This window comes from Neomonachus schauinslandi, chromosome X (genome assembly GCF_002201575.2).
Source record: "Neomonachus schauinslandi chromosome X, ASM220157v2, whole genome shotgun sequence".
Lineage (NCBI taxonomy): Eukaryota > Metazoa > Chordata > Mammalia > Carnivora > Phocidae > Neomonachus > Neomonachus schauinslandi.
The window spans coordinates 20,141,747-20,155,938 of record NC_058419.1 but is presented as its reverse complement, the minus strand read 5'-3'; the positions used below and the strand labels follow the sequence as shown (position 1 = coordinate 20,155,938).

The following is a 14,192-nucleotide window of genomic DNA, read 5'->3' as shown; positions in this document are numbered from 1 at the left end:
TCAATCTCCCCCCTCCTGTCCATGATTATGTAATTTTCCCACTAGCTTCTTCTTTTCAGCATCCTGTCTCTGTCTCTCAGGTTCATACTCTTTGTAATTCCTTTTCCCAGACTCACCCCTTTTATAAACTTCTTTACTTCCTGCCCCTTCCTTCCCTTAATTCAATCCCCTCCCCACTCCCCCCATTTCTTTTAATCTCATTATATTCGCTACTTTATTTTTCCCTTTTTTCTCTATTTTTTTGTCCTGTCTTTACTACTGGCTTCTCTTTTTAAAAATCAGATCTACGTGTCTGTATATGAATGTATGTATGTAAGTATGTATGAATTGATTGATCCATCCTTCTAATTTTAATGTATTTTTAAACTGACTTCTTTTTAAAAAGTTTTTTTTTTTTAAGATTTTATTTATTTGACAGAGAGAGACAGCGAGAGCAGGAACATAAGCAGGAGGGGTGGGAGAGGGAGAAGCAGGCTCCCTGCTGAGCAGGAAGCCCAATGCGATGCGGGGCTCCATCCCAGGACCCTGGGATCTTGACCTGAGCCAAAGGCAGACACTTAACGACTGAGCCACCCAGGCGCCCCTAAAAAGTTTCTTAAGTAAGCTCTATGCCTAACATGGGGCTTGAACTCATGACCCTGAGATCAAATTGCGTGCTCTCCCAGCGGAGCCAGCCAGGCACCCCTAAACTGACTTCTTTTTAGATGCTCTTTCAAACGCCTTTGTTTCTCACTCTCACAATCTCTCTTTTTATTTGGCTTTGTCCTACTGACTTATGCTTTTTAAACTTTTTTCTTCTCCATCTCCCTTTCTCTCTCTTTGTTCATATATTTTATCCCCTGTATGTCTGTTTCTTCTCCCTTTTCTTTCACTCCCTTTTTTCTTTGCCTGTTTGTCTTTATCCTTCGTCTAGTCTCTTTGTCTCTTATCTCTTTGCCTTTGTTTTCCTCCCACCCCCCCTCATCCAGTGTGTTGCATATATGTGTGTGTTTTCTTACTGGTTTCTTCTGTTCAGTTTTCTTTCTTTTTCTCTCTTATTCATTCTTTCCCTCTTCTCTTCATTTCATTCTTTCTTTTTGTACCATCTTTTCTTACTGCCACTAACTTTTTAACCTTTTTGGTCTTATTTTTTATCTATCTCTGTTTCATGCTTGGTATATTTTAAATGACTCTTCTTTTGTCTCCTTTAAAAAACACTTTTTTTCTCTCTTTCTCTTACTAGCTTGCTCTCTTTGTGTTTTGTATAATCTTTTCTTACTAGTCCTCAGTTAAAATTTTTTTTTTAAATATATATTTTTTTGTCTCCCTCTGCTGCAGTCTATTTTTTTGGTAATGTTTTCTCTTACTGGCTCCTCTTCTCTGTCTTCCTCTCCCTTTATATACATCTTTCTCCCTCTTTGTCGTATCTTTTTCTTTTTTTTTGTACTGTCCCATCTTACTAGCTCTTTTTTAATTAATTAATTAACTAATTTTTTTAGAGAGACAGCGCACATGAGCGGGAGTGGGGAGAGGGGCAGAGAGGGAGAGGAAGAGAATAAGAATCTCACGCAGGCTCCACGCCAGGCACGACCCTGACTTGGGGCTCAATCTCATGACTCTGAGATCATGATCTGAGCTGAAATCAAGAGTCAGATGCTTCACTGCTTCACCGACTGAGCCACCCAGGTGCCCCTGGCTCCTTTTTAAACCTGTGGTACAGGCGGTGTTGTCTACTGAGCCACTTTATAGAAGTGTTGAATTTGTTATAATGTATATAATAATATTGTATGTGTACATTCTTTACAACTTGAGCTGTAACGGGGAGATGCCTTGCATAGTGCTTGGCACAGGTAGTGTGAGCTTCTAGGATTTCCCTTTTCAGGGGTCTTCTGACCTCACCACATAAGCACATGGAGGTGGTTTTTTTTTTTTTTCCCCAAGCCACCAATATTTAATATATAGATATGCATCTTCTACTTAGATACTTTATCATTTATTGTTTCTCTCTCACCTTCTCTTTCATCCTGTCCTTTGTTTTCAAATATATTTCCCTCCGGTCTGTCTCTCTTAACGTCATCTCTTTGCATTTTTTGTAAGTGATAAGCGATTTTTTTCTCTAGAAGTGCTTGTTTCTAAAATATTAAAAATATATATTTAACATTTAAAAATTTAATTAGCAGCTTGCCACTGGAAATGCAAAACAGATATTTCAAATATGATGGTCTACTTGAAGGGCACCCTCATTCCTATTTTGAGATTTCTGGTCATAATGAGTACAAAACTAGGAAGGTAGTAAGGGGTAAGTTTCCTTTTGTTGTCCAGCATGAAGAAGAGTGCTCTTTCTGCAGACTGGTCCCATTTCAGAGTAGTCCTTGAAGTCCAGGTTCAGACCAAACCAGGTTTCTCCATCAATAGCTATCCTCGTGAGTTTAGGCCACTTTTGCTAATTCACACTTTAAAATATCAAAATTGGCAAAAGCTTTTCCTCAAATAGCCCAAGTTATCAGTAAAAGCTCACTCTACCTTCCGGTGAGCTTCCTCCCTGACTTTTTGACGTTGTTCCTCAATTCTTGCTTCTCTTTTTACTTCTTCTCCAATCTTTGTCAAAAGTAACATCTCTTTTGTCTTCCATTCCTAAGGAGCACAATGTTATGGTAGTTAGCAGGGGTTCTCTTTCATTATCTTTTTTTTTTTGGTATCATGTCAAAAAGCAAATTAGATCAAGTCAAGGGCCTTACAAAAATTGGGTTAACAATAATGAAAATCTTATGTTGGCTTTAGAATGGGCTTCTCACTGCTTTTTACTGGGAATATGTTGGTGGATGCAATGGAATGGCAAAAGGAAGGAAATTATTTTGCTTTTGGAAACTTAATTCAAGTATAAACCTGGCTTCAAAGATGGATCTAAGAAGATGTTGGCAAGAGGGTTTTCTCTTATTGCCTAAGGGTATATCATATGTGATCTGTTGCCCTTAAATGTATTTTGGTAGAGAAGATAAGTAAATGGGCTTGTCTGAATTTTGAGAGAATACAACCATGATTATTATTATTATTTTTAAAGATTTTATTTATTTATTTGACAGAGAGAGAGACACAATGAAAGAGGGAACACAAGCAGGGGGAGTGGGAGAGGGAGAAGCAGGCTTCCTGTGGAGCAGGGAGCCCGATGTGGGGCTTGATCCCAGGACCCTGGGATCATGACCTGAGCCAAAGGCAGACGCTTAACGACTGAGCCACCCAGGCACCCCAACAACCATGATTATTTTTCACTAGTTAATTTCTAAAGCTTTAAGAGCAGATGAGGTGTTACTATAAATGCAAAATAATTTGTGGTATCAATCTCACTATGTTAAGTAAAAGCGTGTCTGTTATAACAGTGATAAAAGATTAATAGTGGTTTATTCTTTATTATTTTTAATAGTGGTTTAATTTTTAGACCTGAAATAGCTTCAGGTAATATGGTGGGACTGCTAAAAATGTTTATCAAAGCAACAAACATATGCAATTTCCCCTCCAATGTTTAAAATTTGGTTTTCCTCACCTCTTCAATTTGTCTACGGAGATGAAGTTTTCTTCTAATGTGGTCCTGATGTCGTTGTTGTTCTTCCTTCATCCGGAGTATGCTCTGCTTTTCTGCCGTGTGCTCAACCTTGTCTAATTCCCTACTAATCATATCTAAATATCTAAGTAAAAGTGCAAATATAAGGGAAGGTAAATTAGGTGTTTCCCTTGTGATGGTATTATCAATTTTGATATTCCCAAACCACCTTCTGGGTTGCTTTTTATTTCCTGAATACAGAAAATGTAGAGTTTTTCAGGGACCTTTAAGCTAACCTGATCCACCAGCTCACCATACTGCACTAATTTTACCAGACCCTGTTATACAAATCTGTTATTGTGGTTGGGACAATGGCAAAATGTGGAACAGAGTGATTAAAAGCATTTTACATAGAGATTACATACAGCTCTGCAGTTTTAGGAACATGAATTTCCAAAGACAGCTGAAATCAACTTATAGACTGACTTCAAAACACAAGTCGATTTGAATTGCCTTTAAAAATAAGTGGGTACTGGCCTCTCTGTAATTCCCAAGTCCTTGAATGACCTTCCATGTACAGAGAGGTCCGCAGACTCCCAGTCTGGGACCCTGGTGGATCAGCATGTATTCTGGCATATCACGACATGAACCCATGGACTTCAAGAGGCAGGGTAAGGGGAACTGGCCCTTGTCCCTGATAAAGGAGAAAGAGAAAGAACTATAGCTCATCTCTGCCTCTTGGGGCATGGGCTTGGCCTCTGAATAGTAACACTGAATGTGTGTGGGTGGTAGCTGAATGAACATACATGATTGGTTGGGGAACAACACCTGTTTGTATTAGCATCAGATAAAGTTATAGGAACTCTCCCTTTCTGACCCTGCAGTGACTTCCTTCAACTTAATTTTGAAACATGCTTAACACACTTTCTCTCTCTCTGCTACTATGGATGTGGGTTTCCCAAGCTCAGGGATTTGGACTTTGGATTTCTTCAAATTCAGTTTGGCTTACCTCTTGGGCTTCTAGTGAGTCCAGTTTCTCAGGTAGAAACTCTCCCCCCAAGCCTTGGTACCAGGGGGTTCCCAATCCCGTTACCTCTTAATCCCCTTTCCTTTCTCTCCACATTAAAACTATAGGGGGTTCAATAGTCTAATCCTTTTTTTGAGTCCTGCTTGCAATTCTTTCTAGTATTTTCACAACTTTCTAGGGTCTACAATATGTCCATGTATTGCCTTCAGCCATACCTGTGCTTTATTATCAGCTCTTGGTCTGGAGTTGCTTGTGTATCTTCCTGTAACAGCCATTCTTGGAAAGGTTTGTTTCCATAACTGTTATAGGCTCTTCTGGTTTCATACAATTTATTTACTTGTTTTTCAATCATTTTCTGAGAGAAAAAAAATCAAAGTCTTTATACTGGCTAGAAATAGACCTGTCCTTCGATAGGCCCTCTTAAGTGTAGGGCTTGGTAAACCTCCTACACTTTACAGATGGTTAATTCTGTTAATGTGCATTTAAGTCTAGTGTGTCTCCATTCCAGATAAGTGAAAATTTCACTCTGTAAATTAAAGGCAAAGGTCTAATTTTTTATATCTTATAAATCTCTAGGGATCTTATTTGATTTGTTATCTTCATAATTCTAAGTCAGGTAATTATAAGTAAATATTCTGCAAAGGACCAAACCTTTCTTCCAAACCCTACATAAAAACTATCTTACAGACCCCAAAATAAAACAAATTTAAGTATTAACTTACTTGTTCTCTTACATAGTTTCTTTCAAAATCTAATTTTAAAGTGGTCAGATACTGCCTGTACTTATTCAATTCTTTCAAGGTACATATCACCTATAAAAGCAAAATCAAAAACCAAACATATAAATAGAAAGTTGTAACAATCATAAAGCTTTCCAGAGAAGAGTGTCATAAGAATATTCATTTTAGTAACAATTTTAGGATCAAGGGTAATAATAGCACATTTTGGGAGCAATTTGGAAAGCGGTATCTAAAACTGCTGTATCACCAGGAAATTTCTATCTAAATAGTATTATTTCAATAATATGGTTCACATCATAATCAGAAATTTACAATTCTCAATGAATTTTTTATTAAAACACCAGTATAATAATGACATTTAACACTCCCCCAATTTATTTCATCATGCTGTTTTCTGCTAGGCTTCCATCTTGTCTCTTCTCAAAAAGTATAGGAAATATCCCTTGATAGGTATACTGTGCCTTTATTACTTTTAAAGCCGGAGGAAAGGCACTACACTACAGTAGGGAAAAAATACATAAATAAAAACATTTGTATGTATGTCTTTACATATTTGACAAAAGAAAAAAGTCAAGAAGGAACAAGTAGTCTTATTTAGAAATCCAAATACTGAGTAATTGAGTTTTCTAATAAATATTCTTTATTGTTTAACCAAAGCTGAAACAGGCTCCTAGTGAAGTACAGAACCAAGTGTCTATCAAGTCCCTAGGGGTTTCTACTGGTTAAGAGGAAGGAGGCTTCAACCTACTTTATTATTGCTGGTGATGTAACCGTCCTTCTTTAATCTCCTTAGGATATCCTTTCGCTTATGGTATGCTTTTAAATGGGGATCATGCAGACTTTTATAGCTGGTTTCCAAAAGTTGGCAATAAGGATCAGTCAGGTTAAAGTCATAAGAAGGCTGATAAAGCTGCAAACACACGGATTCAAAAGTATTATGTGTGTAAAATGAATGAAGTTGCACTTTTAAACCTCAAGTTGTTGAAATGACTAGGTTGGTCAGTGAAAATAAAACATGAAAGCAGAACCTGAAGTGAGGGAATCCGGAAAATGGATCGATTTAGGTAAATCTAATGCCCTTTCTCTTCCCCTCTCCTCTACCAGAGCTGTCTTTAGGCTGGGGGTGGTAGCCTCAACCTCAGTTCAATTCATGAACACTGAGGTGTGGCCCTAAGAGTCCTGCAAGGCAGGTAGGATGCTTCATATGTGGGCAAAGAAAGACATCCTTCTGGGCAATGATTTAATTTACAGTGAGACTAGATAGGAAGCCCATATCTTTCCCAGAAGAGAAGTGATCAACAGTGATGGCAGCTGAAACACTGCTGCAATTAGTGGATTGATTATTGCTTCTTCTTTTAGATGTTGACTTTTGTTGGTAACAGACATGTGTTGACCAACGCTGGGCTACTGACCTATCCAGCAAGAGACAAATCCATTTGTTGAGGCCAGTGTAAGCTTTCTATTGTCAATTACAGTAATTGGTTTCCCTGAACTGAAGAGTCTATTATAGCATCACTATGTGCCAGGGGGAGGTCACAAGGGAGACTTTCAAAAGTATGCAAATTGTTCCTTTCACTTAACATGTTATCTTTTCTTAAAAGCAGAATGTCGAAGTTAATTGGCAAAGTATTTACTATTAACATTCAATAAAAGCAATTTAAGGAGTTTGTGAACAGTTGCTACCTAAGTATAGTACATTAATAAGCAAATTAATTTATAAATACATTACCTGAGAATAAGTTTGGTATCAAAATGTTGTATAGGATCAGTTGTCAGGTTTGGATTAATGCATAGCTAAAGATAGGTAGGTTATATTGTTACATTTTAATCTGACTGGAAAAAAGACAGTCAAATACCATCATTTTGCTTCTATCTGCATTCAAAACAACATGAAAGACCTTTAAATTCCCTGTTTCTGTAGTGATCTGCTAAAGTGGTCTGCAGCTGAGGAAGCAGCAAGGTCAGGTAACAGAGTATGGCCTAAGAATCAGGAGACAGTGGTTCTGGTCTGAACTCTGCTACTATCTACCTGTGACCTTAGATAAATCATAGCTTCACCTTACAAGGTGGTCATGAGGGTAAAATGAGTTTAAAAAAACAACAACACCTAAAGGTGTAAAATATAAAGTCTTACTTCCTTGAGGAGATCCTGCTAAAAGATAAAGGTCCCACAAAGTTAGTCTTCAGGGTAGCTGAATATAGTGCCTGATCATGATCAAATGCATATATTTTGGGGTAATCAATATAATAAAGTACAGAGATAATCAATATAATTTAGTATAGAAAAAATCTGGAAATAAGAAGTAGTTAGCAAGTGAAAAACAGGAACAGAACAGAAATAATAGCAAATAGAAGATATTTGAGGAAAAAACCCCAGCAGATAGGGCCACAGTTACAAAGTAGGAAGCAGTGTTATTACTAGTAGTGAAACAGGTTTTGAGTATGTTTCAGGAAAGCTAATTTGTGGGAGTGTGACTCAGTCAATTTCTGTGAGGTTGGCATATATTTAGTAGACCATAATGCATTTTCAAAAGAGAAACTCTATTGTTTTCCAGCAATAAAACCTAAAATAATCATATATATTAGACAATTACCAGAAATACCAAGAAGCCCCTACTCATCCTTGATGATGTGCTAGACAGTGCAAGAGTAAGGAAGTCAGAATTATTCCTGTAGAATCTTTTGCTATTGTGATCAAAGCACATTCTCAACTACAAAGTTCTGAACCTCCTTCGGGCTTGGCCTTAATTATGGACAGAGCACGGGGTGTTAGGCAGAGGACTTAAAATGTGTAACAATGTGAGTGCAACACACTGCATCACTAACAGTGCTGATTCAGTGCTGAGTAAGATAGTGCAGACCAAGGGCAGGTAAATTCTAAGGAAAGATGAGGTAGTTGGGTGTTGTGACACTTGGGAAAGGCTTTGTATAGTAGCTCTTAAAGGATGGCTCAAATCGAAGGTCAGGAAGGAGAGAAGAGTGCCTGCCAGGTTGTGGGAGCCAGATGGACAAAGACACTTATGTAAGAATTAGCAAGATAAGTGTAGGTAGGCAGAAAAGACCCCACCCAACCTTTGGGAACTGAGGCTCTGGGTTGGAGATAAGGCTGAACTGCACGGCTGAGGCATATCATGGGGCCTTCCATCATAAAGTGAAGTTCAGACACTAATCAATTCATTTAACTTAACTTGGTGTGTTAAGTTGAAGTTGACATAAAGCAAAATCATAGCAGTGTTTCAAGTTTAATAGCAAGCTATTAAAAAGGGTAAAGAAAATCACTTAAGCACTATTAAAACTCAGTTTACCTTTTCACTTATATTTGTAGTATAGAATATATTGTTGCTTCCTGGGATAATAGGCAGCTTGACCCCAAGAGGAAGATCCAATAGATTAGCTGCTCCGACGTCTGGAATGTTTTTTTTGTGTGAGCCCTGTCAGATACAATGAGAAAGTCTGTCGATTTTTACGAACTGTTCTTTTAGTTTAGACCAATCTACTCACATTAAAATGGGCTAATATTTCCAAATAAACCAAACAATCCTACACTCAGGGTTGAAAGAGCCCTCCCTGCTGACAACCCGGAAGCCTCCCAGCTTCCCCGGGTTACCGGCCCTATCTCTGGGCCCCACCCAAGGCGGGTCCTGGCCACAGGCAGCTCTCGCTACTGGCTGCGGGGCCTGGGAGCCTGAAGCTGAGTCGTCAAGCACCGACCCCTTTCCCCCTCGCTCTGATGAGGTCTCCGCCCCTTCCGTCCGCCCGCCACCCCGAGACCCCTCCCAGGAGCAAGGAGGAGGGTGACTACAAACTCGGCGCCACTCACAGTGTCGCCGTGCTCTCTGTCGGCTGTTAGGCTGCTGGCGGCTGCCTTAGTGGCAGCGGCTTCAGCAGCCTTATAGCAGTTGTTGAGGTACAGATCCATGGCCGCCCGTCAGCCCCCAGGGTGCGGGGGGCTAGGGCTGCAAGCCGTTTCTCCTCTTCATGCACACCTTTCCAGCTCTAAGCTCTGATCAAGTCTGGGCCGCCGAGACGGTGGTCGCCAGGGTAACGCGTCCTCTAGGCCACGCCCCTCACTGTGCGGCGCTCCGCGCTGGAGTGCTGACGTCCTCATCGCGCAGAACCGAACGGGAGGGGAAAGGAAGCGGTGACCACTCACCGCTCACGCTGCTGCCGCGAACCTTCAGCGCATGCGCGGGCTTAAGAGCCTCAGAGTTTGGGGAAGTGGTCCAAAGGTGTGGTGTGAGAGCGCGCGGCGGAGGTTACGTTTCTCTCTGAAAGCAACACCCCTCATTTAAAGATTTTATTTACTTGTCAGAGAGAGTACAAGCAGGGGGAGTGGCAGGCAGAGGGAGAAGCGGGCTCCCCGCTGAGCAAGGAGCCCCACGGGGGGGCTCCATCTCAGGACTCTGGGATCACGACCTGAGCGGAAGGCATTTAACCCACTGAGCCACCCAGGCGTCCCAACACTCCCTCATTTAAACTAAACCGGAATGTACCAACTTGTGTCAGTGGGTAGCTGGCTGTAATTCTTAGAGTTCTTCCTGTCCCCCCGCCCAACAAGCTATGTGATTCTGTTCAACTCATGTCCCGAGTAATTGTGTGGTTTGTCCTAGGGCCAGAGGCTTGGCTTTCCACATCAGCCAACTTTATAGATACCATGACCCCCCGTTGCCCTAGGCATACCATCTCTCCAGGTCCCACATAGGGCACAATAACTTCGTTAGGGCTCAATGCTTTCTTCCCTTGTCTTCCCTTTTCCTGTCTTGGGCTCCTCATCTCCTTGGCCTCCTCTTGCTCCCTTTCTCCTATTTCTTTCTACCTTCTCGTTAGCTTAGCCAACATTTCTTGAGTGCCTGCCCTATGCCAGACACTGAGCCGGGTGCTGAGGATAGAACAGTGAGTAAAACATAGTCCCTGCTGCCTAGGAGTTCTCTAGACGGTAAATACATTAAGGGCTGGAGACTGCACCTGGTGTGTCAAGAGTTTGTACTTTGCCTCCATGTTTTTTAATGCATCTTTTTATTGTGATAAAAGAGCTGGCCAAACATAAAATTTACCATCTTATAATGATAAGTATACTCACATTGTTGTGCAACAGATCTCCAGAAGTTTTTCATTTTCCAGAACTGAAACTCTATACCCATTAAACAACTCCCCTTTCTTCCCTCCTCCCCTGCCCCTGGTAACCCTTTCTGTTTCTATGAATTTGACTACTTCAGATACCTTATATAAGTGGTATAAGTGGAATCACATGTTATTTGTCTTTTTGTGATTGGCTTATTTCACTTAGCATAATGTCCTCAAGGTTTATTCATGTTGTAGCATATGGTAGGATTTTTTTTCCTTTTTTAAGACCGTATAGTATTACATTGTATGTATACACCACATTTTCTTTATCCATTCAACCATCAATGAACATTTATGTTGCTTCCACCTCTTGACTATTTTGAATAGTGCTGCTATGAACATGGGTGTGCAAATGTCTCTTAGAGACCCTACTTCAAAGTTTTTTAGCTATATACTCGGAAGTTGCTGGATTTTACAGGTGAAAAATTGCTGGATCATGTGATAATTCTATTTCTAATTTTTTGAGGAATCTCTGTACTGTTTTCCATAGTGGTTGCACCATTTTAAAGTCTCACCAGCAGTACACAAGGGTTCTAATTTCTTCATGTCCTCACTGTTATTTTCTGTTCATTTTTTTTCTCATTTTTTGGACAGTGGCTCTCCTAATGGGGTGAGGTGATATTGTGGTTTTGATTTGCATTTCTCTGATGATTAGTGATGTTGAATAGCTTTTCATATGCTTGTTGGCCATTTGCTGTCTCCATGTGTTTGGTCTACTTCTTTGTTCTCTCGGGCATTTAGTAACAATAACTACCATTTATTGAGAATTTACTAATTTCAGACGCTATGCTAAACACTCATCTCTTAATCCTCACAAAACCTCATCTAATGGCAATGGCTATTATGTGATGGAACTGGGAACTGAGATTTGAATCCAAGTTAACTGATTCCAAAAGCTGTTTTTTTTTTTTTTTTTTTTTTTTTTTTTTTTTAACTTTGGAACACAGTAATCAAAAAACTCCCAACAAACAAAAGTCCAGGATCAAATGGCTTCAGAGGTGAATTCTACCGAACTGATTCAATTTCATTGCAAGTAATCAGTCTGTTCAAATTTTCTACTTGTTCCTGATTTCATTTTGGAAGGTTATATGTTTCTAGGAAATTATTTCTTCTAGGTTGGTTAATTATTGGCATATGATTTTTCATAAAATTCTCTTATAATCCTTTGTATTTCTTTGGTGTCAGTTATTATTTCTCCTTCTTCGTTTCTGATTTTATTTATTTGTGTCCTCTCTCTCTGTGATGAGTCTGACTAAAGTTTTATCAATTTTGTTGATTTTTTCATAGAATCAGCTCTGGGTTTCATTGATCTGTTCTATTATTTTTTAAGTCTCTATATCATTTATTTCTGATCTAATTTTTATTATTCCTTGCTTCCACTGGCTTTGGGATTTTTTTCTTCTTTTTCTAGCTCCTTTAGGTGTAAGGTTAAATTGAGATTTTTCTTGCTTCTTTAGATAGGCTTGTATTGCTATAATAGTCCCTCTTAGAATAGCTTTTGCTGCATCCCAAAGATTTTGGACTGTTATGGTTTCATTTTCATTTGTCTCCATGTATTCTTTTAATTTCCTCTTTGATTTCTTGGCTGACCTTTTTATTGTTTAGTAGCATGTTATTTAACCTCCATGTGTTTGTGCTTTTTCCAGATTTTTTCTTGTGGTTGATTTCTTGTTTCATACCCTTGTGGTTGGAAAAGATGCATGATATGATTTCAATCTTTTTGAATTTGTTGAGGCTTGTTTTGGCCTAACCTGTGATCTATTCTGGAGAATGTTCCATGTGCACTTGAAAAGAATGTGGATTCTGCTGTTTTGGGATGGAATGTTCTGAATATATGTTAAATCCATCTGGCCCAATCTGTCATGCAAAGTCACTGTTTCCTTTTGATTTTTTGTCTGGACTTCCTTTATGTCTGTAAATAGTGGTTTTATATATCTGGGTGCTCCCATGTTGGGTGCATAAATATTGACAATTATTATATCATCTTGTTGGATTGTTCCCTGTATGATTATGTAGTGTCATTGTCTCTTGTTACAGTCTGTTTTAGTCTATTTTGTCTAATATAGATATTGCTACCCCAGCTTTCTTTTCACTTCCATTTTCAGGGTAAATGTTTTCCCATCCTTTCACTTTCAATCTGCATGTGTCTTTAGGTCTGAAATGAGTCTCTTATAGGCAGCATATAGATGGATCTTGCTTTTTTTATCTATTCAGCCACTTACGTCTTTTGATTGGAGCATTTGGTCTATTTCCAATTGAAGTAATTATTGACAGGTATGTACTCATTGTTGATTTGTTACTTGTTTTATGATTGTTTTTGTAGTTCTTATCTATTCCTTTCTTTTCTGGATCTCTTCCCTTGTGGTTTGATGGCTTTATTTAGTGATATGCTTAGATTCCTTCCTCTTTATTTTTGCATATATATTACTGGTTTTTGATTTGTCGTTACCAATATGTTGACATATAACATCCTATGCATGGGGGCGCCTGGGTGGCTCAGTCAGTTAAGTGTTGGCCGTTGGCTCAGGTCATGATCCTGGGGTCCTGGAATTGAGCCCTGTGTTGGGTTCCTTGCTTGGCGAGGAGCCTGCTTCTCCTTCTCCCTCTGCCTGCTGCTCCCCCTGCTTGTTCTCTCCCTCGCTCTGTCAAATAAATAAATAAAAAGCTTTAAAAAAAATCCTATGCATATAGCTGTCTATATCAAGTTGATGGTTGCTTAAGTTTGAACCCTTTCTAAAGCACTACATTTTTACTGCCCCCCCATGTTTTATGTATATGGTGTCATACTTTACATCCTTTTATTTTGTGAATCCCTTGACTGATTTTTATGGATAGAATTGATTCGACTGCTTTTGTGCTTTAACTTCCATACTGGTTTTATAAGTGATTAATCTATTACTTTTATTATGTTTCTGTATACCTGTGAAGTTTTTTTCCTTTCCTAATTTTCTTACTCCTGATTATGGCCTTTTCTTTCCACTCAAAGAATTCTCTTTAACGTTTCTTGTAAGGCTGGTTTAGTGGTGATGAACTCCCTCAGTTTTTGTTTGGGAAACTTTTTGTCTCCTATTCTGAATGATAGTCTTGCTTGATAGAGTATTCTTGGTTGCAGGGTTTTTTTCTCTCAGCACTTGAATATAGCATGCCACTTTCTTCTGGCCTGCAAAGTTTCTGCTGAAAAATCAGTTGATAGTCTTGCAGGATTTCCCTTGTATTTAACTGTTTTCTCTTGCTGCCTTTAAAATTCTCTCTTTATCATCACTTTTTGCCATTTTAATTATTATGTGTCTTGGTATGGACCTCTTTTGGTTGATTTTGTTGGGGGCTCTCTGTACCTCCTGGATCTGGATGTTTGTTTCCTTCCCCAGATTACAGAAATTTTCAGCTATTATTTCTTCAAATAAATTTTCTGCTCTCTTTTCTCTCTCTTTTCCTTCTGGGATCCCTATAATGTGAATGTTATCATGCTTGATGATGTTGCTGAGTTCCCTTAACCTATACTCATTTTTTATTTTTCTTTCTTCATTTTGCCGTTCAGCTTGGTTGCTTTCTGTTACTTTATCTTCCATCTTGCTGATCCATTTTTATCCTTCCTCTAAGCTACTATTGATTCCCTCCAGTATATTTTTAATTTCAGCTATTGGGTTCTTTATCTCTGATTGGTTCTTTTTTATATTTTCTCTTTGTTGAAGGTCTCACTGAGATCCTCCACTCTTTTCTCAAGTCCAGTAAGTATCGTTATGACCATTACTTCGAATTCTCTATCAGACATATTGCTTATTTC

At 39.0% G+C, this 14,192-nt stretch overlaps 1 protein-coding gene across 1 annotated transcript in view; it reads right to left on the bottom strand.

The window, feature by feature from the left end:
* The window catches only part of LOC110576030 (fibrous sheath-interacting protein 2-like), a gene marked incomplete at its 5' end in the record, with an annotated part of 73,291 nt that extends 64,597 nt beyond the window's left edge, over nucleotides 1-8,694 (bottom strand). Inside the window, 7 exons of the mRNA XM_021685107.1 lie at nucleotides 1,991-2,111; nucleotides 2,503-2,613; nucleotides 3,521-3,662; nucleotides 4,760-4,806; nucleotides 5,267-5,356; nucleotides 6,033-6,194; nucleotides 8,590-8,694. Of these exons, the coding sequence (XP_021540782.1) occupies nucleotides 1,991-2,111; nucleotides 2,503-2,613; nucleotides 3,521-3,662; nucleotides 4,760-4,806; nucleotides 5,267-5,356; nucleotides 6,033-6,194; nucleotides 8,590-8,694 (778 nt within the window). The remainder of the gene's footprint in view (nucleotides 1-1,990; nucleotides 2,112-2,502; nucleotides 2,614-3,520; nucleotides 3,663-4,759; nucleotides 4,807-5,266; nucleotides 5,357-6,032; nucleotides 6,195-8,589) is intronic.
* Between the last annotated feature and the right edge of the window lie 5,498 nt (nucleotides 8,695-14,192).